The sequence below is a fragment of the Arvicanthis niloticus genome, chromosome 22 (genome assembly GCF_011762505.2).
Source record: "Arvicanthis niloticus isolate mArvNil1 chromosome 22, mArvNil1.pat.X, whole genome shotgun sequence".
Lineage (NCBI taxonomy): Eukaryota > Metazoa > Chordata > Mammalia > Rodentia > Muridae > Arvicanthis > Arvicanthis niloticus.
The window spans coordinates 33,610,674-33,637,490 of NC_133429.1; the positions used below are offsets into that span (position 1 = coordinate 33,610,674).

The 26,817-nt window shown below is 39.6% G+C and overlaps 1 protein-coding gene, 1 non-coding gene and 1 pseudogene across 8 annotated transcripts; all 3 read left to right on the forward strand.

The window, feature by feature from the left end:
* Positions 1-1,161: 1,161 nt before the first annotated feature.
* Nap1l1 (nucleosome assembly protein 1 like 1) lies at positions 1,162-24,257 on the forward strand. Of its 7 annotated transcripts, XM_076920209.1 has the most exons (16): positions 1,248-1,386; positions 8,923-8,959; positions 13,146-13,231; positions 14,341-14,443; positions 17,657-17,798; positions 18,042-18,122; positions 18,733-18,861; positions 19,662-19,733; positions 20,422-20,561; positions 20,847-20,992; positions 21,090-21,109; positions 21,674-21,796; positions 22,302-22,331; positions 22,832-22,882; positions 23,495-23,560; positions 24,131-24,257. In XM_076920209.1, exons 2-15 carry the CDS (start codon positions 8,943-8,945, stop codon positions 23,528-23,530), a joined length of 1,176 nt encoding a protein of 391 aa, XP_076776324.1. In that variant the 5' UTR covers positions 1,248-1,386; positions 8,923-8,942; the 3' UTR covers positions 23,531-23,560; positions 24,131-24,257. The 7 variants fall into 7 exon arrangements, 6 of the variants coding, with proteins under 6 accessions (XP_076776323.1, XP_076776324.1, XP_076776326.1 ...); XM_076920208.1 differs by having other exon boundaries at positions 1,162-1,386; positions 23,495-24,257; XR_013106364.1 differs by having other exon boundaries at positions 22,555-22,882; positions 23,495-24,257.
* Positions 2,476-2,616, forward strand: LOC143436507 (U1 spliceosomal RNA; annotated as a pseudogene).
* Positions 9,136-9,279, forward strand: LOC143436533 (small nucleolar RNA SNORA48). The gene has a single exon (XR_013106497.1). It is a non-coding gene; the product is annotated as a small nucleolar RNA SNORA48 (small nucleolar RNA).
* Positions 24,258-26,817: the final 2,560 nt, after the last annotated feature.

Here is a 26,817-nt window from a genome sequence, read left to right on the forward strand (position 1 = left end):
CAGGGCTGCAACTCCAGAAGAATGCTGCCATGTGTGGGTTATATGATCCTGTGGTTTGAACCTGGGGCCTTCGTGTGTATTAGGCAGTCTTACCAAATGAGCTACACCCAAAGGCCTCAAAGAACAGTTATTCTTTCACTAAACTAATAACAGCACATAGCCTTTTGTATGCACATACTACTTTTTACCAAGTTCCTCCACGCCTGATTTCACAACAGATAACCAGATTCTCCTGTCGGTCTGTTTGTATTTCCAATGTTGCCCTATCCTACGATGTGTAGTGTCTGGAAGACTCCAGTGTAGGCTTGTGGGAGAATAGGAATATAAAATGTAGACAGTGCCTTAGTATTATGGACAGATTAACCTTCCACCGTAAAGACCACACTTGGGACACAGCTGTTTTATTTGTAGATCTCGGCATTGTAGCACATACCCACACTCTGAAAGATTTAAAAAGATACCTGCATGGGTTTCACAGTGTGGCCCTGCCAAAAAAAAAAAAAAAAAACCAACAAAAAACCCCAAAGCACCAGACATCGAAAGCTAACAGAACAGGTGATTCGTAGTCGATTGAAAAATAGCTGCAAGATTTCATAAGCTTAAGGGTTGATTGACTTTTTCAGGAAGATGGAAAAACTGAGACGCTGATTATTTTCTTTATAAAGCAGCAAGAATACGCGAAGTACGCTCTTTGCTTCCATCAAACGAACTAAAGCAGAAATGAAGGGTTGCCTATCAGGTAAACATGATGTGGAACACCCTAAAAGGTGTAGAGACACCCTGAGTTAGGCGGAAGACGCAGCTGCGGTGGTCACAAGGGAAGAGCTGTAGTTCTTACCCAGGGTGGGAAAAAGGTTTCAGAGGAGAGGAAGGGGGAAAGGAGTGCATGAATTAGGCCTGGATGCGGGTGGGAATCCCAGCCACGATACTGCAAAGCCTGCCACTAGGCTGCTGTCCCTAACCCAGGCAACGAGAACCATGGGCGGGACGTATGGGTCGTCGCCGTGGGATTCCATCCCAGCGCAGAGAGGAGAAGAGATGGCGAGCAAGAGATCATCTCTGGCGGGAAGCCTAAGGTGCCGGGGAAGAAGGACGGCTCTGTTACCAGGCAACAAGGCCCAGGCCCGCCTCCCGCTCCTGTTGCTAGGCAACGCCGAGGCCAGGGGGAGGGCGGCGGAGCAGCCCTACGTGCTGACGCTAATTGTATATGAGCGCGAGCGGCGGGCTCTCGGGTCTTTTTTAGCGCCATCTGCTCACGGCGCCGCCTCCTGCTCCTCCCGCCGCCGCCGCTGCCGCCGCTGCCGCCGCCGCCGTCGCCGCCGCCGCCCTGAGTCACTGCCTGCGCAGCTCCGGCCGCCCGGCTCCGCGTCCGAGCCTCCTGGAACGGTAACGGCTGGGGCCGGGAGGGCCGGGAAGGCCGGGGAGCGGGGCCTGCGAGGTGTTGGGTTGAGGCCGCGGGTAAGCGCTCCCGAGGGGCCGTGCGGCCTGAGGGACCCCGGGGAGCGCCAGCGGCTGCGGGGCGCGCGGGACGGCGAGGCCGCGGGAGAGCGGAGGAGGAGGAGGAGAAGGAGGCCACGCCGCGGGCCGCCCCGGCTCGCCCGGCCGCCTCTGCCTCGGTGTACCCCCCACCATGAGGGGAGCCCCGCGAGGCAGGCCGCGGGGATGGGGGACATGGAAGGAACCGTGGCCGCGAGTTCCGCCCGCAGGGAGGGGCTGCGCAGGCCGCGGCCTCCGCGCGGAGGAGCCCGGGCACGTGGGGACCGCGCCGCGGCCGGCCGGAGACCCTTACCGGGGGCCCGCCGGATCCCAGTCGGAGATGAAGGAGGAAGGGTCGCCACGAGTACCAGTCCCGCGACGGTCTCCTGCCTCCCCCACGGTCTTCCTGGAGGAAAATATGCTAGCGGATGGGACGATGGAGGGGCGAGCAGCCTCCACCGCCAGGGTTTTAAGGGGTTAACACGTGCGAAGCGTTCAGCTTAGCTATCTTTTTTTTTTTTTTTTCCCCTTTAACAAAAGATTTGTTTTGTGTCTCACAGGTACAGTTAGAACTTCGATGGGTACCGTGGCCGGGGTATACTTGTGTGGAGAGACTCGATCGTAGTCTCTCCATAAACCCTCCAGATGGTTCTGAGACGAAAGAAGGGCTGCCTTGTTGGGGGTTGGGGGGCTTTGAGTTTACTAGACCGACAGCGTAATACTTTTCTTTCAGAAAGCCCCCAGAATTCTCACTAGGGGTGAAGTGGAAGGGCCCGTGCGATGGAGCAAGGCATTAATATATACTGTCCGAGCTCAGTGCGCCACATTTCTGTAAAGATCTCAGGAGTGGCATTGGAGGGAGGGCGGAGACAGGTCCTGTTGGGAGGGCAGGGCTTCTCAGACTTAAAAGGATGCACATAGGCTGTCTTCCAGGACTACCTACTTCAGACTGTCTCCTATCTCTAAATTCCAAAATGAAAACCGTTTTAAAGACTTCCCATACTTAACCTGGCAGGGGAGATAACCGTGATCAGGAAGGTAGTTTTCCCAGGGCGAGACTCACCCATTGCACTTGGGGTGTGCTGACCCTCGAACGCATAATTCGTGGTAGTGGGGGAGCTGCATTAGAGCACTCACCTGGAAGAAAAAGACTTCCCAACACCTCTTAATTTCAGGAGATCCAACATAAAGTTTGCTATTTTTGAAAATAGATGCCATCAAAATACCTTTCCAAGCTTAATATTCAAGTACTTTGGATTAGGGGAGTACCTAAAATTTAATTTATTTTAAAGCTACAAGTAAGTGGGGGAGGGCAGTTGGTGGTCTTGTGAATTCTTATCTCTCAAACTTGTTTATGGTTGAAGTGTACATCCCAGATTTAAATTGTACAGCTACTTTAATTCTAAGTCAGGGTTGGAGGGTTTTAATTTAGCATGAGTAGGGACTTAGACATCTGTCATAAAATCTTGATTTAATAGATTTTTTTTTCAAGTCAGCGTTTAGATTATTAAAGGCCGGGCAGCAGTGGTGTGAGTTCGAGCCCAGTCTGGTCTACAAAGTGAGTTCCAGGACAGCCAGGGCTACACAGAGAAACCCTATCTCAAAAAACCAAAAACCAAAAAAAAAAAAAAAAAAAAAAAAAAAAAAAGACCCCTAACATATCAACAGGAAAAGTTCTGTCAGGTGTACCTGTTCTTTTGTTTTTAGTCTTTGGCCCTATAATTGACAATTTACTACTGAGTGTGGTGCCTGACTAGCCTTTTCATGAGATTAAAAATAACACTCTTGGCAGTGCCAAATGTGTCTAAAATTTTATAGTTTATTTCCTTATTTGCTTGCTTGTATTGGCTTCAGGTGACCTCAGCCAAGACAGGAAAGGGGCTAAAAAAGAGTCTACCAGTGTCATACATTACTTACGTTAAGTTCTCAAAAGATTAAAGAGCCATATTTTATAGATATATGGGTGATCATTTTTAGTCACATTCTAAAACAACCTATTCTGACCTATATCTCATACCATGAGCAAATAAGCCACTGATTTGTTTGGCTATGAGGTGTGAAGCTGTGAGGATTGGGAAGAAAGTTGGAAAAGCTTAAGGTAATTATGATTTGCTTTACAGAAAAACGCCTGTTAGAATTGGTTAACTTAATTCAGCCTAGTTTCATCTGAGTTCTTGTGCATGCTAGAGGTAAGGTCTGAGCTGCTGTCTTGCAGCTGCTTTTAGACTGCTGGACCCTGTTGCTGGGTTGACAGGCAGGAGCTGCTACACCCTGGGTGTAGCAACTCTTCATTGGTAAAAATGTACAGTTTGGACTTTTTTACTTCAGAAGTTTCACACTTTCTTTGTTTTTTTTTTTTTTTTTGTTTTTGTTTTTTCGAGACAGGGTTTATCTGTATAGCCTTGGCCATCCTGGAACTCACTCTGTAGACCAGGCTGGCCTCGAACTTAGAAATCCGCCTGCCTCTGCCTCCCAAGTGCTGGGATTAAAGGTGTGCGCCACCACCGCCCGGTACTTTCTTTGTTTTTAAAGTGGAAAAGGAGCTGTAATTTTCTTATACTAAATAAAATCCTACAGGAGCTGGAGAGCCGACTTTTAAAAGTTAAGAGCACTCCCTGACTGCTCTTCCAGAGGACCTGGGTTCAATTCCCAACATCCACATGGCAGGCAGCTCACAGCTACCTCTGCTCCTAGGGTATCCAATATCCACATGGGGTACAGACATAAATGTAAGCAAAACAAAGGTGACAAAATATTCTTTTTTTAAAAAGGGGAACAGATTGTTAAGTCAACCGTGATTACTGAGGCTTTATTTATGACAGGTTCTCTGATGTAGCTCCACTGTCCTGGAACTGTTGGCTGCCCTTGGGTTCAAAGATTTTCCTGTCTCTGAAGTACTGAGATTAAAGGCATGACATTGTTTAAATTCCACATTTGTTGTTTTGAGACAGGGTTTCTCTGTGTAGCCCTGGCTGTCCTCGAACTCACTATGTAGACCAGGCTGGCCTTGAACTCAGAAATCCGCCTGCCTCTGCCTCTGCCTCCTAAGTGCTGGGATTAAAGGCGTGCACCACCACTGCCCACTCCACATTTATTTAATGCTGTCAGATAACTGTCTCACTGTATATAGCTTAGGTAGTAGTATTAACATTTTAAGTAGGAAACAGGTCTAGAAACCTTATTTAGGGTTATTTAGTTTTGTAGTGAAGACTTACAGGGTTGGTTTTATTTACATTTTAAAGCTTCATTTTGTATGTATGAGTGTGTTGCCTACATGTCTGTATCATGTGCAAGCTTGGTACCTATAAAGCTTAGAAGAGGTGTCAGATTCTCTAGGATTGGAGTTTCAGACAATTGTAAGGTGCCAAGTGAGTACCGAGAGAGGCTTCAGGTTGTGCAGGGAAAACAAGTGCTCTTGAACATTAAGCCATCTCTTTAACCCCTTTATATTGAGTTTTAAAGGATGGTGTCTGGCTTGAAGTGCTGGACATGAGTGTGAAATTCTCTGAGGAGAATCTGCAGTGTAGTTAGGTGGTTTGTTCAGTATGGAATTTGCCTGCATATGATGAAATAGTGGCTACTTTAAAGCCTTATTTTTGCATATATGAGCTATGCATGTCACATATTTGAATATGGATAAATTGTTCCTAGTGAGTGAGGGGTTTGGCCAAATGCTGAATATTTGTAGGTGTACGTTTGCTGTTGGGTTGGATGGAGATCTTTTAGATGGAAGGTGGTGTTCTCAAGTAGTCCATTTTGCTTGGGAGTCTAATACATGGCCCAATTGTGACGTGCTATCTATCACTAGAATGGAAAAGCGAGTGTTTAAAAGATGGTGCTGTTTAAACTCTTGGAGCCATATTTGGTGCTGAGCCCTGAATTAATGAAACTGTTCCAAAAGAACAGCCACATCTGAAATTCTTGGGACAGAATGAAGTCTGGGAGAAAGTAAGGTCCAAGTCGTTGAGTTTACTGGTTTCTTATTCTGAAACAATTGCCTGTTTCATCATTCAGTGACTATTTTTCTAGAGAGGAAATACTTGTATCTCAGGAAATTTTCCAGAAAATGATGTATCAGAAGGTAAGCAGTTGATAGTGGATGCTTGGATATCTGGCTACTAGAAGGTAAACTGATCAGAGTGTTTGTTTTGTGTAGTCAGGTGTTTTGTGGCCGCCTTTCTACTTCTGTGGAAGATTTTTACATAATTCAGATTAATTGATTTAAGGAAAATTAATTAGAAACCAGCATCCTTTCTCATTGAGATGGTCTGTACACTCTTGGTTCACACTGAACCTTTTCTATCTTGGTCTTGATTTTTTTTTTTCCCCCCTCATGGTAATATAGTGATACAGTTTGGTTGTATTCTATTTTACCTGTAATGATGGTGGGATTATTATTTAGCTGGATAGGGTGACATACACCTGTAGTTCAGCACTAGTGTATGTGAGGCAGGATGATCACTTAAGCTCAGCAGTTTGAGTACATCCTGAGCAATGTAGTGAGTGCTACCACATGTAAAAATAATTATTTAGATACACACCCAGCTCTGTCCAAGTGTTAGATGATTAACCTGGAGTCACTTTCCTTCTAGTTACAGCTGTATGTAAGAGAGTGTTTCTAATGAGACTGCTTGCAGGTATTGTTTGCTTCCAATTATGTGCTTTACCTCATTTAATTTTCTTCATTTTAAAGGCTATTTTTGGTTGCAGATGGTCAAACCATTTGTTACACACTCATCTAGCATGTGTACCACTGCCCGCAGCAGTGCTCTGTCTTCACTGCTGTCTCCCAGTTGTTTATCTTCATCAGGAGAGTACACTTACTGGGTTCCTTTAAACTGTGGATTGGTGTCTTTCATCACTCTAAATTTCTTAATGTTCTATCCTTTCTACTTGTAGAGTTTGTGTCCAGTCTCAGATTTTGTTATATTTTAAATCTCTTGTCCTTTCTCAGGCCTGCCTTGCTTGCAGTATGACTTCTAGCTTCCTTTGAACTGAATTCATTCCTCAGCTGAGCCTAATTTATTGTTATGCCAACCTATTTAGCTTGATGTCATTATTTTTATTCTGGAAGTTCTATTTAGTTATTCCCTAAACTTGATATCTTTAGTAGATGGTTGTTTTGTTGTAGAGGGTGTTTTTTCTTCCTTCCCCAACTCCCTTTACTCTCTTCCTCCCAGGGGTCAAACTGAATGCAGTGGGAAAAGTCTTTGAATTAAATATTTAAGCTTTTGTAGTATGAGACTAGTTGTGTTTTTTGAGTTTGAGGCTTAGGAAGAAGGTATCTCACTGTGGATGTGCTTGTGCTTTTGAGGACATTACCAGAGTTCACTGAGCTATAGAGTCAAAGTTGAGGGGACAACATAGTAGATGAAATTGGGCTATTAGTCCAGAAATGGATTATTTTTTCAGGGGTATAGCATTTGGGGCTTCTGCTTAATTTGGTAGAGTAGCTGTAAAGATTTTGTGGGGCTGGGAATTGAACCCAAGGCATTGCAGGGAGACATTGTTGCTTCCCCAAGTATGCCCAGGATTTTGATAGCTCAGGGCTATTAAAACTGAGTTTCCATTCTTGGCTGGGTGCCACACACATGTAATCTCATTTAAAGAGGAACTATAAAATATTCGGTTCTGAACTGAGTTCTAGGCCAGTCCTAGGTCCGTGTTGTGGGAGGTGCTGTCCCACAGTACAGGGAATGATTGAAATCCTTTAGGTTTAGTCATAGGGACCACAGGTTCTATGGCCTCCATGCGTGTGCTGTGTCAACTCCCTCCCAAATAAGTGAGATTTTCTTTTCTTTTTTTTTCATAATGGCAGTTGACCTTTGGGTAGAAGTAGCTTCCAAAGTCATCAGCTTTGGAATAAGGATTTCTTAACTGTTTTTCTAGGGCTTCTGTGCTTTCACAATTTTCAAATAAATTTTATTCTGTACTTTCGATTTTCAGTTGATCTGCTTAGTCTGCTGTTCCTAATCTGGATGGAAGGTTTTTGTTTTTGTTTTTTTTTTTAAACAAGAGATGAAAGAATACTGTTTATACTTGTGTCTCTATGCAAGATCTCTTCCTGGGAACCTACCTAGGCTTACTGGTTCCTTGAAGATGAATGGCTAATGGCCCCCAGGATCTGCTTATCTAAGCTCCTCCCTTAGTACTGGGATTGATTGCAGTCCTGTCTGCATAGGGTAGGTATTCCTTGCCAGAGCTCAGATTCCTAGAACCCATGGATAGCTGTAACTCCAGAGACCCTCTTCTGGTTTTCTGCACACTCAAACACATACCTGTAGTCATACGCCATACAATGAGCTATGTGTTTCTTAGTTCTTGCCAATACTGAGGAGGCAGAAATCAAATGCTGCTTTTAGGCTTCAATTCTAAGGCATTCCCATGTTCTCAATGTTTTTCTGGTGATACTGCATAGTTGTTTTGGTGGCTGGGCTGAGTCTTCAACAGTGCAGGGAAGCTGTTCACCCTGATGTAAGGTTGAAGTTGCCCAGAGCAAGTTTGCTCTGCTGAGCTGAGCCACATTTATGATGACTGAGAACTAAGCACATGTTGAAGCTGCTATAGTGTTGTGTCTCAGTTGTAGCTCTCTTCATCCAGATCCTGATTCAGTCATCTCTAGAAGCTTCCAGATGCTAAGAGAAATCTTGAGAGGGTGGCTGAAAGTAGATTTTTAGACAAAGTCTTCTTTTTAGGTCAGGCTGGCTTCCATCTCTGAAAGCATTAGCTATTCCTAAGTACTGGGGCTGGTTTTCATAAAATAGCTCAAAGAACTAATATAATGCTGAAACTATTAAAGACTTCAAGAGTCATAGAAAGGACAGTAGTTAAGGTTTTGTTTTTTGAAGTGAGTTAAAGGCTGGCAAGATGGCTTACTAGGTAAAGCTGTCAAGCCTGATGACCCCACATTTATCCCCAGGACCCATATGGAAAGTGAAAACCAGTAAATTGTTCTCTGAACTCTCACATGATGCACACACAATAAACATCATTTTAATACAGCGTGTTAAAAAAAAAAGTGGGTAGCACATACCTCTAGTCCCAGCTTGGGGAAGCAGGGACAGACAGATCTCTGGGTTGAGACCAGCCTGGTCCATGTAGTGAATTTCAAATCAGACAGGGTTATAATAAAGAAAACTTGTCTTTAAAAAAATATTCTAAGGAGCTATGTAAAAATTGACCTTTCACTATCATTAAAAGTATTTGAATAAAGATCACTGATCTATAAATCTATTAAATGTGGTTTCTTTTGTCTATATGGAATTATAAAACCTAGCTTCTGAAAATTGTTTTGTATAATACTGTGTTCCATGTTTTTTTCTTAATACATGATTTTTAAAGGGCATATAAAATGACTAGATTTAGTGTTTTATTGATAGGGTTCACTTCAAGTGTTTCTTACCTTTAAGCAACTCACGCTTGTTTTTAACACTTTTTCCCCCTTAGGTATTTGGAGTTCTTACAAGATGGCAGACATTGACAAGTAAGTGGGGACCTTGGTCCCTTTTCAGATACTTTGTTGTGATGTAGTTAATAAGACAGATTGTAGATTATGGAAATGTATAGTGCTTATGTCCTTTGGTACCTACTATACTATTGGAAGTTGGGTACAATATCTACTCTAAAATACATTATATAATCATTCAAATAGAGTAAACCACCCCCTGGCAATGGGCAAAGAGACACCTTATTCATGGTGTTGTTCTTATATCAGTCAGGGGCAGAGCAGATGGCAGTCCTTTGTTCATCCTAGCTTGATGCCTGGCTTGGTGGCCAAAGCTGTTTCATGCCTAGGGCACAGTATCCACCCCACCCCCACCCCCTCTCAAACAGCCAGGTATGGGGCACATGCCTTTAGTCCCAGTACTTGAAAGGCAGAGACAGATTTCTGGGAGGTTGGTAACCTGGTCTACATAGTGAGCTCCCGGACATCGGATATCCAGAGCTACATAGTGAGACCCTATCTCCAAGAATACCAAAAGGGAAAAATACAGTAAACCGTTTGTTAGTATTTATTCTTAGAAAAGTGCTGAGCATGATAATAGGTCATAAATACTTGGGGATTTTTAGCATGTATGTAATTCTCAAAACATTCTCTTACTAACTCTGAGGTGTGTAAACATGTAGAATTGAAACAGCAACAGCATACATATATGTTACGGTGGGAAGATGACCCTTCTTAGTTGTAATCTGGATTTTACTTCACTTCTTTGCTTTTCCCTAGAATGTTTGGAGGAGGGTGGGACAGTAGTACTGGGAATAGAACCTAGGGTTTCACAGATGATCTCTGTTCCTGAGCTGTCTCCATCCAGCTGGGTTGGATTTTGAAGAACTGAATAGGAAGCACTGACTTAAAGCAGTGTTGGCTTTTAGTGGCTTAAACTTGAGGTTCTAGGGTTTGTTCTGATGGCTTAGAACATGGGTGTAACAAGTTTTCACTCTTTCAAGTGTGCATGACTGTCTTACAGGAATATGATGAGGGAGAGTGGGATAGACAGTCATACCATTAAAATACAACACATTAATTAAGATCATCAGTAGCTTTTTATATATCAAGGGTGTGCAGTTGGTAGAGGGACAGAAACTAAGGTCAACGAAGAAACTGTATGGCAGTTGTGGCTGTGGCTATGCTTGCTCTTTGGAAGAGGGCAAGAAAGTTGGTTACTTTGACATAGCATGACTGAAAGCTGTTACTGCTTATGCTTGGCAGTTAAGGTATAGAACACTAATGAACATTTTGTATCGAGAATTTTGAAAGCCTCCACTGTTACCACTTTGCTTCCAATGTGATACTGAAATTCAAAGCCATAATTCTCTGATGACTTACATTCTATTTCTTTTGATAAGTTTCAATAATTGGCTTTAGTTTTTAAAATGTCTAGTTTTTTTCTAAGTTATTACTAGATAATAAATGAATAAAAAGGGCCTCGTAGTAGTAGCAGGCCCTTTGATTGGGCCGAATTCAGTGGCTTTCAGTTGTACTCCATTGGCTGTGTCTTCTTCTTCTGCAGCCCTTGTTCGATGCTGTATGGTCCTATTATTTCCTATCGAGTTTTTCATCTTTGTCTCTTTGCTCTTCTGTCTGGACAGATGTAGAAACTTTTCTGTTTGTGCTCTTAAATCGATTGCTTTAGTTCTTTCACACTTTGTTTCTTGTTCTGGTTTCATTGATTGTCCTGTCTTTGAATGTTTCTTTCCTATTTAGTCTTACTTACTCTTAAGTTTTCTTTTCTTCTTTTGTTTTAGACTTAATTTGTAATAGGCTTTCCTAATAAGGTAGGATCATCTGCTTGTTTCTGGGATTGCTGTTGCGAGATCTGGATGGGAGCTTTGAGAGACATTAACAGTAGCTGATGAGAACATAAGGCTTGGTAGAGGGTGTCCTTACTGTGGGACTCCAGGAAAGGCTCAGGTGCTTGCTGTAGAACTCCCCAGTGTCAGTGGTTTTCCTTGGTGAGCAGGGTTGGGATGTAGAGTTGCCTTCCAATGTTGTGGGAATCAGCTTAGAAGAAGATAGCCAGGGAGGCCTTTAGCACTCTCTATATTATTATATAATATATAGAATAACATATATAATATATAATATATAGAATAACATATATAATATATAATATATAATATATAGAATAATAATATATAGAATTATAGTAGGCACTTAGTGTCTGCTTCCTCAGGCCAAGTTGTGAGCTCTGTTTCCAGAGTAGAAACTGCCCTGTTTCTGAGCGGACTTAAGGGTTAAACTACTTAGTGTTTCACCCAGTCTTCCCCAGGGTTACCCATCTTTGTTCTTTGTCACTACTTATACAGAAATGTCGTCAATACCGTTAACTTTGATACTGTCCCGTCATGCTTATCCTTCACATTTCCTACTTAGATTTCAGAAAAGTTAATTGTTGCTTATGTTTTTTGGCTTCAAAATTTTGCTGTTCTCCTGTCTTTGACATTTAGTGTTAACTCTTAAATAACACTTGAATACTTTTCTTTTTGTTTTTAAATTGATTTTAGAATTATTTTATGGATGAATGCTCTATCTGCATGTACACCTGCATGCCAGAAGAGGGTGTCAACCCCATTATAAATGGTTGTGAGCTACCATGTTTCTGTGAATTGAACTAGGACCTCTGGAAGAGCTGAGCTCTCTAGCTCCCAGGTTTTGGAAGTATTAGATACTATTATGTCATCTTAGCTTAGTAGCCATCATTTTGTAAACAATTAGGAAAACTGCAAATTGATTATAGCAGCTTGATTCCTCTCCTCTGCTATTTAATTTTCTGTGGCAGTTGGGCCTGGAAAGGCGGGAGAACCAGGAAACTGAGTGAGTGTTTTAGGCATTTTGAGCCTTAACTACTCAAGTAGTTACTTCAGCTGTTTTGTTACTGTGTCTTATATTCTAATTTATAGTATTTATAGAAACAGAAGTGGGCTAGATTTGACCTATGATAATAGCTTGTGAATTTTTTTAAAGCCCTAAGATAGAGATGTTGAGTTAAATATTTGAAGACACTAAAGGAGCAGCTGATGCATGCAGCTCCCAGCTCTGCTACCTGCTCAGAAGATCATAAGGAGTCAAGAAGCCCAACTTTCTGGGAACATAGACCTCTATTAGCCTCACATGTTTAGACACAAGTAATGATTGTCTTTAGTCCACATGTTGAATGAGGCCATGTCTATCTGTAGTCTAGTAAGTTCTCTGGAGATTAAGGCTGGAGGATAGTTGGCCTTGTAGGGGCCCTGTTATGCATGGCAAAACCTTGTCAAACAAATAACCCAAAGGAAGATTGTCCTTAATCTCATCCCCTCTAGTGCTAGATGGAATCTCATGTAGACAAAGTAGGTTTTCCTGTTTCTCCAAGACGATGAGAAAGATGTTACCTTTCGCCTAATGGAGCCATCCTGGTTAAACTTTAAGTAAGATGTTGTTTGGTCAAACGCCTTAATATTTCTTCTCCATCTTTAAAGTTAAAAAGACAAAAAACATGTCCAAAGATAGTACAGGCCTCTGAGCGGTCATAAGCATGAGAGATACTAAAACTAACATCGTCACCCTTAAGAGTTAGTTACTGAGCATTTTCTGGGCTATCTCATGGTCTGATACAGCTGTTGAAGCTGTAGTGCCATTTTACCCGGAGTCTTAAGAGTTTTAAATGATTGTGTTGTAGACATCTCAACACTCACAGTCAGTGCGGCATGGGAAAACCAACAGGACAAAAACTCAATAACTCACTGTCGAACATCGGGCCTGCTGGTGTAGGCCTGTAAACCTAGCAGGAGATCCAAGAAGAAGCCCATCTTGAGCTACATTAGGATGGACTACATGAAACAGATGTACAAAACCAGCAGCAAGTCAAATGCCATTGTCAACCTAGTTATATAAAAATAGGGCATTGCTGCCCTATTGAACTGAAGGTTCTTTCTTACAGTGACCCAAGAATACAGTCTTTGGATATGGGTGAAAAGGTCACAAACTTAACAAATAACAGCTTTAACTGTTGGCTAGATAGTTTGAAGTAGAGGTGTTAAAAACACTTGTTAATACAGAAATAGAAGACTGAATCACTGAATTTCTATCTTGAAAGAAGCGTGTTTATTTAGACAGTCAATACAAGTTTTTCTAATCTTGATTTGTAATTCATACATTTAAACTATGGTGTGATGCTATGACATTGTAGCAAAGAACAGTCTGAACTTGATCAAGATTTGGAAGATGTTGAAGAAGTAGAAGAAGAAGAAACGGGTGAAGAAACAAAAATCAAAGGTATTCTTTTAAATTACTCGAGGAGCTAGCCACTGCTGGCTGGCATTTGTGTTCTAGACTAGATTAGTGAGAAATGTTCCCCGTTTCCTGGACTTGACCCATTGTCCTCCATCTCCTGATCCACTCCTTGAGTTCAGTGACTTTATATAGGACACAGGAAGCCATAAATAGCAAGATGGAAGTGTAGTCATTAATGTTTCCCACTACTGCTGGAGTTAGAGCATCTAGCTGTGTCAGTGACTGAGTGTAAAGTGAGATACTGCAAGGGTTGGACGTAGGCTTTATTTGGCAATGCTTCTAAGCTGTGTCTACTATTTAATTGTATAGAAAGCACTGTGTCTTTCCTTAAACGTGTACCCTATCAGACACCAAAAATGCACTTGGTAGTGCAATACATGCAATAATTTGTACAAGGAGTAGTACTGATGGCGTGGATGTGGTTCATGAGTACCAAGGTAACCAGGGGACTCACCTTCATTTTTAGCCAGATGAATTATAATTGTGAAAACAGTTCCTAATTGATGTTGCCAAATGCCTATTATAACTGTGTATCATTTTGTTACTAAACTATTAAAAGCTAATTGGTCTTCAAGAATATAACTGAAAATTTATAAATTTAGCTTATATTTAAATTAAATATCATTAAAAGTCACTTTTGGCCTTAGTCACAACCCCTGACTATTTTTTGCTACTAAGTTAATATGCAGAAAAGGGAGAAATTTAAATTTTTGTTATAATGTCAAAATTATACATAAAATAAATATCAACATCCTTATAACCCCTTTTTCTCTGGCCTAAAATTGTTGGTGTTTTGTGGTGTTGACTACCTTCCGATTGCTGTCAAGAGTCTCAGACGTCTGGATGAAACTGGGCTTCCCTAAAGTGAAAGGTGGTGGATGAAATTCTAGATATTAGAATCAAAAGATTGTGTTCATTGAGCTTGTGAGATAGGCCTAGAGAGATAGATGCTGTACATTAGAGATCTTAGAAACCCAATTCTCATCAGACCAGCATTTATGAGCCTGTTGGGAAGACTTCGTGATTGGATTGCCAGTGGAAAAGAAACAATTTCATGAATCCCTCTTTCAATGCCCCTTTCTTTTTAAAAGCACGTCAGCTAACTGTTCAGATGATGCAGAATCCTCAGATTCTTGCAGCTCTTCAGGAAAGACTTGATGGTCTGGTAGACACACCAACAGGATACATTGAAAGGTACAAGATCCTTTTTTTTTTTCCCTACCTTCCTTATTTATTTTTCTATAAAAAGCCATCTAAGTTTATCTGTGATTCTGGAAAGCTACTGTCTGTTAGTATCTAGTATAACGTTTTGGGGGGAATTACAGTGGAAATGTCTGATTAGATTGGGTCTTGTCTGTGGGAAGTGTATTGATCTTAGCCATTTATGATTTGTTTAGATGTTTGTTAGAAAAGTACAGAATTAGAAATACAAATTATTTTTTTAATTCAGATTACTTTTTGTAATTTAAGGCTTATAATTCCTCAGCTTTCTAGTTCTAAGGTCCATGTGTACTATCTTTCCATGCTTACTGGAAATGTTTCCTGGTTCTGTGTCTACTGTTCTTTTGCCTCCTCTTCCTTTGATAGGACTACCTTGACACAGATTGTACTGGATGGATGCCTATCATCTTTTATGTACTACTCATAAGGAACTGTAATGGTTTCTTTGAGTTGCTACTTAGAGGCCAACAGTCTTTACCTATACCAATCTTATGGCAAGATTTCTAGAAATGCTGGATGTTTAGTGTGAAGGTGGCTTGATTTCCATGTCTGCCAGAAGTTGGCATCCAGCTTTTGTGGTATGATCTTGTTTTACTTGTATTTCCTGGCAGCTGCTTTTCAGAAAATGTGTGAGCTTGGGGGCCCCATTTGTACCCTTGGTCCATTTTTCTTCCTGACATTACTTTCATTTTGTTAGAATATTTTATGGCAATCTTTGCATACTCATTTTCATCTTAGCACTGTAAAAATATTTGATCTATGAAGTCTTTCAGTAAACAGAAATACTTAAGTTTTATATTAGCAAAATGGGTAGGTCTTTCATTTCTTCAAAGTCCAACTTTGTACTGGGTACAGGTGACACTCATTCCTTCCTGTGTTTTAGTAAGTTCTTAAGGAACTCTATAACTGAACTGTTCTTTGTCTATTACATTTAGATACTGTGGCATCCTAGTGTGTGTTGATACCTAAGAGGGTGAGTTGCTTCCACCCTCAACTGAAGGCAGTTTTCAAGGCCATCAAGACCAAGATTCTTTTCTTGTCACATTTGACCTTTCAGTAGATCTGGCAGATAAGATACCTCCGTTCATACTGTCCTATTCTCGAACTCTGTGTTTTACAGGGTTCTCAAGTTATGTAATTCCTAAGGTTCGCCATTGGTTACGTTCAGGTCCATGAATTGGCAGAGCAGTGTATCTTACCATCGGCTCGTCTCTGTACCTGTATCTACAGCACATGCTGTCTCGGTTGTGGTTTCCTCGTAGAATATTGGTTCCATTCTTTTCAGTATATTTTGCATGTGATATTCCTGTTGTGACTAGTGTTCTTTTATATTGTATTCCTGCTATACAGAGAATTGCTGTGTTTTTCTTAAAAAAAAAAAAAAATTATGAGTGTATCCAGTAGCATTGTTAAAATCATTGGTTAGTATATAGTCCTGGCCGGCTTGGAACTTGCTTTGTAGACCAAGCTGAATTACAGTTCTCAGAAATGTTGCCTGCCTTTGCCTCCCAAGTACTGAGAATAAAGGAGTGTACTATCATCATGCCTGGCTAACATTTTATTTTAAAATCTAATTTGGTTTTCTCAAGTTTCCTTTTGTGTTAGTTTTGGTTTGCTATATTCTAAGCATGTATGTAAGTTAGGTTTAAAGTTGGCAATTGTCTTGATCTTACTAATGTTTCTTAGCACCCTCATTCCTCTCCCCCCAGGAAGTGTTTCTCTGTAGCCCTTGCTATCCTGTAACTCAACTCTGTAGACCAGGCTGCCTTCAAACTCTGTAGATCTGCCTGCCTCCCCCGAGTGCTGAGGGACTTCTTTTGCATTTCCTGCTGCTCTCCCGTATTTCTGGCCGATTGTGTACTTAGCTTGATCTCAGTTTAATCTGTCCTTCATGGCCTTCGAATTCTTACTTTTATGTATGTGCATGTGTACTTGCCCAGGAGGCTAGGAAAGAACTGAAGGTCCTAGAAGTTAGGACCCCCACTGTGGGTGCTGGGAAATGCAAGAGCAGCAAACACTCCAAATCGCTGAGCCATCGCTTCAGTGCCTCTTGGTTTTCTAACTTGTAAATACTGACTAGGAGTGGGTAGCTTAGGAGGTAAACTATTTGGTACTCTTGTGATGAAAGCCTGGTCCCCGAATTTAACGCCTGGAACCCACACAAAAATGGAAGGAGAGAACCTTTTCACATCTCAATGTGGTCATTTGGCCTATGCACAGCTCCCCCAACTGGGCAGTAATAATAATTCAAATGTGATCCTGCTGTGTAAGCTATTTCCGTGTAATAACTGTTAGTTTGGTCTGGAAGTTTCTAGGAAGGATATGTTAAAACATGGTTCCATTTCTCACTGTAGACCAGTTAAAATTTAAATTTATGGTGTATATGTGTGCTCATGCCTTTATATTTTGTAGATTCTTTGGCTATGTTTTATTCTAACATTAAGATTCATATTTAAATTCACAATTTGAATATGTGTTTTTACTTAATATTATAAGTTAAAGCATTAAGTTACTTTCAGATTTTCTTTTTTTTATGTATAAGAGTGTTTTACCTCTGTGAACATAGTGTGCACATAAGAGTGCTTTGGATTCCCTGGGTCTGCAGTTACAGGTGGTTTGCAGGCTCCATGTGGGTGCTGGGAATTGAACTGGGGTCTTCTGCAAAAGCAGTAGATGCTTGTAACTATTGCGCCAACTTACCAGCCCAAGTTACTTTCTTAGTTAAGTTCATTGGTGTGTTTTGAGAATGAACCCAGTTTAATTGGGCCTCAGGCTCACTATGTAGCTAGCTTCTTGGCACTCCCTGTCTCTACAGAGTCTGGGGAATCCAACTTAAGTTGTCAGACTTTCATAAGAAATGGAAAAAAATACTGAACTGAGAGAGAATGGATAACAGTTGATTCCTTAATTTTAACTACTTCAGTGGTTAGGTAAGGAAATTATTTTATAAAAACTTGGAAAGAAAGTTGACCTGGATTCTTTGTGTTTTGGGTTTTTTTGGGGGGGGAGGGGTTGTTTTTTTCTCTTACTGATTTATTCGACCTGCTTTTATAATGAAAGGATCTGTATGTCTGTTGAATTTTAGTTCTTTAAGTCCTTGCTTCAATCAGAAACTTGTCCACTTGAATGTTTTAATGTGTGGGAAGTGTGATTTGTGTTTTTCTGAGATTTTATGTAACTTTTCAGCTTGCCTAAGGTAGTCAAAAGACGAGTGAATGCTCTCAAGAATCTTCAAGTTAAATGTGCACAGATAGAAGCCAAATTCTATGAGGAAGTTCATGATCTCGAGAGGAAGTATGCTGTTCTCTATCAGCCTTTATTTGATAAGGTAATGATTCCTACTATGTTCTAACCTAATCAACTCAGGAGACAAACTTTCAGGAGGCTTGATAGTTAGATATTTCAATGAAATGGGTTTTAAAGGTACATGTGAAAGCATCAAGAGCAATTAGTAAATTAGCCATAGTGTTTACAACTAGCAATTAGTCGTAGTATTTACTAATTAAATCAGAAACCAGTAGTTTGAAGTTTTGTGTGGTGATGTTTTACATGAGCTCTTGTTTTGTTTTAGCGATTTGAGATCATTAATGCAATTTATGAACCTACAGAAGAAGAATGTGAATGGAAACCAGATGAGGAAGATGAAGTTTCGGTTAGTACCTTGTTTGTAGTTTGCTGTATTTTGGTTGATAGGGACCAGAAGCAGTTTGTAGAAGTAGCATTCATAAGCAACTGTGTACCTGCTGGGGATCTGCAGGGTTCTTATAACAACGTGACCTAGTCTTCAGCCTGGCGGCGTCTCATGTAGTTTCCTTTGACCTGTAGTGTCACCAGTTTTGATGACTGGTGAGAGAGCATACAACTTTCAAGTGAAAGGCTTCCCTGCGTGCCCTGCCTGCAGTGAGTAGTGCCATCTGTGCAGGAAGGCTAGTGATGTGTTCTGTGGCGGGGCTTCTCCAGCACTGCTCCTTTTGCAGGGTGTAATCATTGTGTTATTCTGATTAAGGATGAACATTGGATAAGTTTTTGTTTGCTGTGGTTAAAAATCTTGTTATCAACTCTCTTCTGCTTTTTAAAATGTTCCTAAAGTTCTTGATGTGGGTGGTGCTTTCTAAGGTGGATATGAGAGCACTGATTGCTGTGAGATTGAAGTTTTCCAATGAATGACAGTAGAATTCGCACAATTAAACCAGAACGCTGTTGATTGAAGGTTTATCAGAAGACCTATTATAGTCATTCCGTTCTTTGCTGTCTTTTTCAAGGAGGAGCTGAAAGAAAAGGCCAAGATTGAAGATGAGAAGAAGGATGAAGAAAAAGAAGACCCTAAAGGAATTCCAGAATTTTGGTTGACAGTTTTTAAGAATGTTGATTTGCTCAGTGATATGGTTCAGGTAATTTGATTCACAAAAACCTATTAACCTTAAAGAATTTTTTGATACTTAAATATCTGTGGTTTCCTTGTGGCCTACTTAATGGTTTTATATTAATAAAGAAATTCAGTTTTGGTTAATCAGAATATTTTGAATTCATTAATGAAGTGGTATTTTTGATCATTATTAGTTGGTGCTTTCTCATTGAAATTGTTTTTCTGTATTTAGTATCAAGGTAGGGTTAGTGAGAAAATACTAGTGTTTAATTTGCATTGCACTTAAAAATTTTTTTCCAATTTGAAACTTGTTAATCCAGGAGGAATTTGCATCTTAAAATATAAAGTTTTTTTTTTTTTTTTTTTTAAACTGAAACCAACACAGATGTTCACTTTGGGAAACTGCCTCTTGTTCTTGAGCCATTGCCACTGTGGAGTACTGTGGCCTAGTTTGTGACTGTGATGAGTGTGAGTGCATTTCTACTTTGCCAAAGTAGAGAAGGAACAAACAGCTTGAAACCACAGCAGATAATAACATAGTATATTTTAGAATTTTCTATTTTTCATACTGGTCAGGCAGTGTGCTGAAGAACCATGGTATGAGGTAGCTTCAGCGTAGAACTTCTGGTGACAAAGTTTAAGGGTTCATAGTTACTATGTAAAACTTCTGTAACACACTCCCTATAGTTACTAATTTCTGTGTGGTAATAGAACATTGATTCTAAAATGTAACAGACACTGCCTGTAGTTAATAATTTCTGTGTGGTTACAGAACATTGACCCTAAAATGCCAAATTAAACGCTAATTGTTATTTTAATTTGAAGGAACATGATGAACCAATTCTGAAGCATTTGAAAGATATTAAAGTGAAGTTTTCGGATGCTGGCCAGCCTATGGTAAAAGAAGTTTTAAATATTTAGTTTTGTATTTTGTTGTTACAGATAAGTTTTAAAACATGACATTCAAGAGTTGGAGTATGGGATTAAGGTTGACACTAGGTACTGTTAATTAAGTGCATGTTTGGTTTTGGTGCTTGTAATTCTGTACTTCATCCTCTTCCTGTAGGATTTAGGCTTTTTAAAAGTAAAGATAGTGTTCTTAGATTAAAGTATATAAAATACAACAGGGTAACTATTAAAGGTGTCTGCCTGGGAATGACTTCAGGCAGATGGTGTTTGAGGGCCTGCATGAGAAGAGATCAGCTAATAACCCGTTCTATGTCAACTATGGCTAATGCTGTTAATTAAGGATCATGGTCTGAAAGTCAAGTCTTTAAGGTTGAGTTGAGGGTGTAGCTTCATATTTAAGCACTGTCTTTGTGGGGAGATGGAGAGAAGGGACACTTGGCCATTCATTTAGATTTAACTGACGTAAGTGATAATTAAGGTTGAAACCATATTGTTCATCTTGTGCCTGTGACAGAACTAAGGGTTTCCCATACATCCACATTGTTAGTTCTGAGTGAGGGAAAGAGAATTAGACTTTGGTATTTATTATGCCTATCAGAATCCACAGGTCAGACTGTTTACTGATGTGCTGATATTATGGTTTAAGAACTTAACTCACTTTTGTTTTCTTTTAAAGAGTTTTATCTTAGAATTTCACTTTGAACCCAATGAATATTTCACAAATGAAGTGTTAACAAAGACTTACAGGATGAGGTCAGAACCAGATGATTCTGATCCTTTTTCTTTTGATGGACCAGAAATTATGGGTTGTACAGGGTGAGTTAATTGTCCTAATGTGTTTTGTGTTTAATTAAGAAGAGCTTTCAGTGTTATATTCTGTTGTATCCTGTTGCTATTGTCCGTCTCCCATTTCCCCTGGGGCTGACTATAATGTACATGAATGGGAAGGAATCCACTGTTTATTCACTTTCTTTGCATCATGTTAGTGCTACTGTAAATCAAAAGATTTTAAACTTTTGTTTAGAAAATATCCTCTAAAATTTTAATTTGACATGTAAACACATGTGCTAAAATATAAAATTATATATTTTGTTTCCTAAGGTGCCAGATAGATTGGAAAAAAGGAAAGAATGTTACTTTGAAAACCATTAAGAAGAAACAGAAACACAAGGGACGTGGGACAGTTCGTACTGTGACTAAAACAGTTTCCAATGATTCTTTCTTTAATTTTTTTGCTCCACCTGAAGGTAAGTGTGAGTAGTATCTCAATTTAGGCCAGATATTGATGTGTATTGTAAGCTGTGCTTAATTTTTTTCTGATTTGGATTTCTTTTAATTTTGCAGTTCCTGAGAATGGAGATTTGGTAAGTTGAGTTTCTAAAAGACTCATTGTGACATTTGTTCTTCAACTCAGATCCACCTGCCTTTCCTTCCCCAGGCACTGGGATTAAAGGCTTGTCTCACCATGCCTGTTAGTATTGCTTTCTCTGTGTTAGTGTTTGCCAACATGCATTGTCTGCTCTATTTGACTGATTCCTGCACCAGGCAGAGGAGGATGTGAATCCTCATGAACAGAGTTAGCGTACAGTTGCTTCTCTGGTTTTAAAGATGCTGGGAATGGAATCCTGGCTCTTCTGCAGAGCAGACAGTGCTGTTACTTCACTGAGCCTTATGAACCTGCTGGACATAGTAACCTTGCCAGCCATAGTTTTGTTATTTCTTTTATGGTTTGCTCTTTAAACACAAAGTCCTATATAATAAGCAGTCCTAACTTGTAGTTACTGCAGTTTTTCTTGGTGTATATGCTGGCCTGCTAATTTATTTTTAGGTATTAATAACATACTCATGTAAATGACTTAGGTGATAAGTGGCAGGTAGGCAGGGTTGAAGCTTTGTCACACACACTTACTGACAATTCTTTCTGATAGGATGATGATGCTGAGGCGATACTGGCTGCAGACTTTGAAATTGGTCACTTTTTACGTGAGCGTATAATCCCAAGATCAGTGTTATACTTCACTGGAGAAGCTATTGAGGACGATGACGATGATGTGAGTACCTTTAAGTCCTGCTTCGAAGTCACTTGTTGGGGGTGCCATAGTCAGAATTGGTAAGGGGTTAGATTGACTGTTCAGTAACGTAGGACATAGATTTGTGATGGCGCTAATCCTTTGGATAGCTTGTCTCAATTTTGAAGAAGTCTTTAGAATATTTGGATTCATTTATGATGTTTTTGTTTTTCTGTTAGGAAAATTCTGAATTGATAAAAGAAAACGTGGTTACCTTTATTTTACGCTTGTTTTATTTTGATGTCATGAAACAACTAGAACTCTTGAATGTTCATGGCAGTATTTACATAGGCAATATAGAGTCTGCAAATAAATCTTAGGGAAATGCTGTAGCATATAGCTAGCACAGATCTTGGTAACCTACAGCATGGATAGCATGTATGTTCGCTTTTCTTTCTAACACATTTTAGTGTTCCAGCTTATGGGTGTTACTAATCTGTGCTTACTAACTTGTTATTCACTCACACTTGTACTTGTCTTTTTTCAGTATGATGAAGAAGGTGAAGAAGCTGATGAGGTAATGTTTACCAAATGAGCAAATAATTCACTGTATAACACATTGAGGAGCAAAATTGATTAATGTATTCCTTTGCTTATAATCATTCTGTGATTTGGGATAAATTTTGGAAACTGATTTTAGAATTCTACAGCCAAACAATGTATGTATAAGGTTTCAATAAATAAATTACAAAACTCAGCAACATTTTTTTTTTATTTCAAATAATTTTGTTCTGCTGCAGGGTTATCAGCTCTTTGAAGAAGTCAAAAGCTGCAGTAAACTTTTTCAACGTTGGCTGCAGTAAATCTTTTCAATAAAAGCTGTCTGGATGGTCTCAAGTTGTGTTGGGAAATTTTTCATATTAGAAGCTTTCAAATTAAATTGTATTATCAACAAACTCTGTAATCATGAAAATCTGTTGACCCATAGAGTATCTTGTATAAAATTTCCATACATTATAAACCAGTTTTTCTCTAGTATGTACTTACTTCATGGATGCATTTTGAACTTTAATATAGGAAGGGGAAGAAGAAGGAGATGAGGAAAACGATCCAGACTATGACCCAAAGGTGAGCAGAACCTGGGCTGGCCTTGCACTGAAGTAGGCATGGAGAAGATGCTCTTTACTTGATCATTATTTGAGATTTGGCCTTTTAAAAGAATTAAACCCATTGCTTAGACTGTTCTCCATGCAAAGGAAAGTTAGTCAGCTAAAGGATATCTAGATGCAGGAATGCTTTGAACTTTGGATTCTCCAATTACTATTAAAATTATTTGATTCCTAAAGGTCCCAGTTTATAATTCATGGAATTTTAGCGTCAGTAAAACATTTTGTCCTTCAAAGTATGTAATAATAATTTCCAGGATTTATTTGAAACCTAGGATTTCCTTTATTTTGTTCATCTTTCATATGCTGTAAGACACTGGGAAGATACTTGTGTGATAGGTATGAATTAGTATTAATAGTAAGTAGCTGTTATTTTGAGGTTACAGATTTTCTCAGGAAATAATGATGCATTAATGTATACTTCAGTGACTGAACATTAATTGTCATCCCGTATTTTCTGTCTTTACTGTTAATTTTTACAAGACGAGATATTGTGATAATTAAAGTAATTAATGTTTGAAAAATGCATCGGAATCGGGAGAAGATAGATTGACGTGTTGTTTTCCTTTAACAGAAGGATCAAAACCCAGCCGAGTGCAAGCAGCAGTGAGCAGTGACTGGCCTTGAGGACGGCCTCCCTGTAATAGCCTAAACATGACCCATTTACTTACAGCCTTATGGTTTTGTATTTCTTGGTAGAATCAGTAAGTTTTTAAGGGAAAGAAAATTGATATTTTAAAGACCAGTTTGTTCTAACTAGCATCCTAACTCTAGCTCTGTCAGACACGTTAATGCATACATCCTCTCTAACGCATGTTCATTCACTGCTGCAGTTTGGTTCTTCTGGAGTATTGGAAAACCAACTGTTGAGCATACTTGGAGTACCTGTTTCTTTCCTAAAGAACCAAAGTTGTCTTTAGCTGGCAGAACATTCGGAGTCCGCCTGCATTCGCTGTGCTTTCTATTCTGTTGTTAGAGGGATGCACATGGCACGACATCATTTGAGGAAGGAAAATTGTGGTTAAGAATTTCCAGTAAGATCAAACTTAATAACTGAGATTATTAAGGCATTTTTATATTTTTGATGACATAACAAAAGTCAACTCATAGCAAGGTGAACAAACCCTAGGTTCTTTTGAGGAGTTAGTTGATAGTATTTAATGTACTTTGAAAATTAACCTCCATTAATTAAATCTTTTCTTTGTGGTAGGGCCTACCTTCTGCTTTCCTGGAAAAGATGACTATACATCATTTGAACCTATTTTGAGTTTTTCTGTTGTTTGTTTGCCTAATTTTGTTTTTATAGTCTAAAATAAAAATGTGACAGTTTTAGCTCACGGGATGCTGTCTCAGTTTGTGCTGATTGAGGCTATTGGAGAGGGTTAGTTGGAATTCAGGGGTGCCTAGTTTTCTATATTGAACAATGTTGGAGAGGTAATATGCGTGTGCTTTAAAAAAGTGATATGCTGTAGTTGTTTAAACAGAAAGGTGAAACTGCGCTTGTTAGAAGTGCTCCGTCCGTCCTCAGTGGAGGATGAGGAGTGTCATGAGCCATGCTGGTTACTCTGCAGAACTAAGGATGGGTGGTACTGTTGACTCAACTACCTCAGCTCTGTTAAGGCATATTGGGGTAAATCTCACACACAAACTCTCAGTCTTACAAAATGCCCCCCAAAATTGGGCCTCTATACCACAAGTGTGATAGTGAGCATCATATTCACCCCAGGCTTTGATGATTAAACTGGAGAATGGAGTTTGAACACTTCTATTCTAGATCTGAGCCTGTGGCTCTGATTTTAGTGGGAATGAAGGAAAGTAGTGTGTGATTTCAAGAGATTGAAGGGTTTTGGGTTTCTTGAGGTTAGCTTTTTATACCCCCCCTTCAGATATTTCAAGTGACCACATTTGTAATACATCCTAAGATGCTAGTGAGGCAGAGGAGGATGGCATTTAAGTTTTAGACCACTGGGAGCCACATTTAAAATACCTCAGGCTAATTACTGTTCACTTTGGGAAGAAATATTTTGATAGGGTATATTAATTAGATTGTACTTGGGAAAGTTCCTGCTGTTAATAAAATTTACATTGAGGAAAATTTTTGGAGGTGATAGTTCATTTTTGTGAGATTTTAGTATTAAGCTCTTAGAATGTGAACACATTCTATAGCTGACATCTTCCTGAGATTTTTTAACTACTGGAAATCCTTAACCAATTATATATTCTTTATTTTGAAAATGATTTGGTTGCTTTCTCGTAGATGGTTTCTGCTATTTTCTGTAATCATAGTTCGTCTAAACAGCCTATTTTCTTGAACATGTAAAGTTTGTAACCTAAAGATAGGATCTCATTTTCAGTGAACTTTCAGACTAGCATAGTCTTCCCTTCCTTCTGTAGGAAGTAGCTGTTGCCAAAGCGAAGAGGTAGCTGGCTCTTGTATATGGGAGAGTGCTGTGTGGAGCTTCAGGGGTCAGTGTTTATTATGACATCTGTCAGTCCCCGAATGGTCTATTCTTCTCCTCTAGAAGTCTGAAGTATGTAATCTGAAATCCTTAATAAAATTGGATCTAATTTTATAAAATACACTGGTGATATTTGAAGTTTTTACAACTATACCTAACTTTGAAGATGGGAGAGCCACTAATTCTGTGCTTAAACCACTCTGACCTGTTAAATAAAATTGGAAGAAAGTCTTAGCATGTTAAGTCTGCTGTGATGAGAAGAAAGGGATCTCGTGGTCTGCAAACATTTCATTGTCTACAAACTACAGTTCTGAGTTTATACTTTCCTTGTTTAAACTATGATTCATGTGTTATCCAGTTTATTTGTCCTCAAACCATGGAAACCCTGTACAGTTTCTTCCTGATTTTAAAAAATTGTATGCATCAGTGTGATGCTGTCAGATCCTTCAGAACTGGAGTTTCAGGCAGTTGTGAGCTTCTATGTGGGTGCTAGGAATTGAACCTAGGGCCTTTGGAAAAACAGACTGCTCTTAACCACTGAGCCATCTCTCTACATGCACGTACAGGTTTTTTGTTTTTTGTTTTTTTTTTTTTTAAATAAACACAAAGACATGAAGTAATTTTGCAGTCATGGTCTTCCTAATCTGGTAGGTGACCAGAGTGTTCTTAGGGTTCTCATCTCAAAGCAGCATTGACACCAACTGCTCTGAAAGGATGATGTCTCCCTTGTTTGGAGAGGAAAACTGGTATTTGCCTTGTTGAGCTCATTGACAACATAAGAAAGGAGACACTAGCTTTGATCCTTGTTCTGTGGTAACAGTGCTTGGTGTGTGTGATAGAAGTCTTGAGGTAACAAAGATTTTTTACATAGATTGTAACTACAATTTATGGGTTCATCTGAGTTACAGGCTATTCCCATTACATATAGTGCTTTTGAAAACTATGCACAAGTATGAAATCTATTAACCTTATACTTGATTTCAATAAGGTTATTGAAGTCTTTATTAGTTACTGTGATGTGAGACTTATGCTTAATCTTCTAGCTTTAAATCAGAACAAATGTTGATTTAGATGTACAGAATATAATTTAGAAGAAGCATAATTTATAGGGAGTTTGGGAGTGCCAGTCACTTAAAAAAAAGTCTGCATTGTATATTCCCTTGGTAATTATAAACTCAATTTTTAAAAATGTTAGGTAATTTAAACTATAAAGTCTCTAAGTAAACGTATCTGGCAGAGGCAAAAATAGTGCTGATACTGAGATGGTTATTTGTGTCTGCTGGTTTATAAACTCCAGACATTAAACTCACTTGGATTAAAAACAAGTCCTTGGGCCTGGCAGTGGTGGTGCTTGCCTTTAATCCCAGCACTTGGGAGGCAGAGGCAGGTGGATTTCTGAGTTCAAGGCCAGCCTGGTCTACAGAGTTCCAGGACAGCC

Excerpts from the sequence above, each read along its gene's own strand:
- Nap1l1 (XM_076920208.1), top strand. Across the intron at positions 17,799-18,041 it reads ATCAGCCTTTATTTGATAAG|CGATTTGAGATCATTAATGC; the intron begins GTAATGATTCCT and ends GTTTTGTTTTAG. Across the intron at positions 20,562-20,846 it reads GAAATTATGGGTTGTACAGG|GTGCCAGATAGATTGGAAAA; the intron begins GTGAGTTAATTG and ends TTGTTTCCTAAG.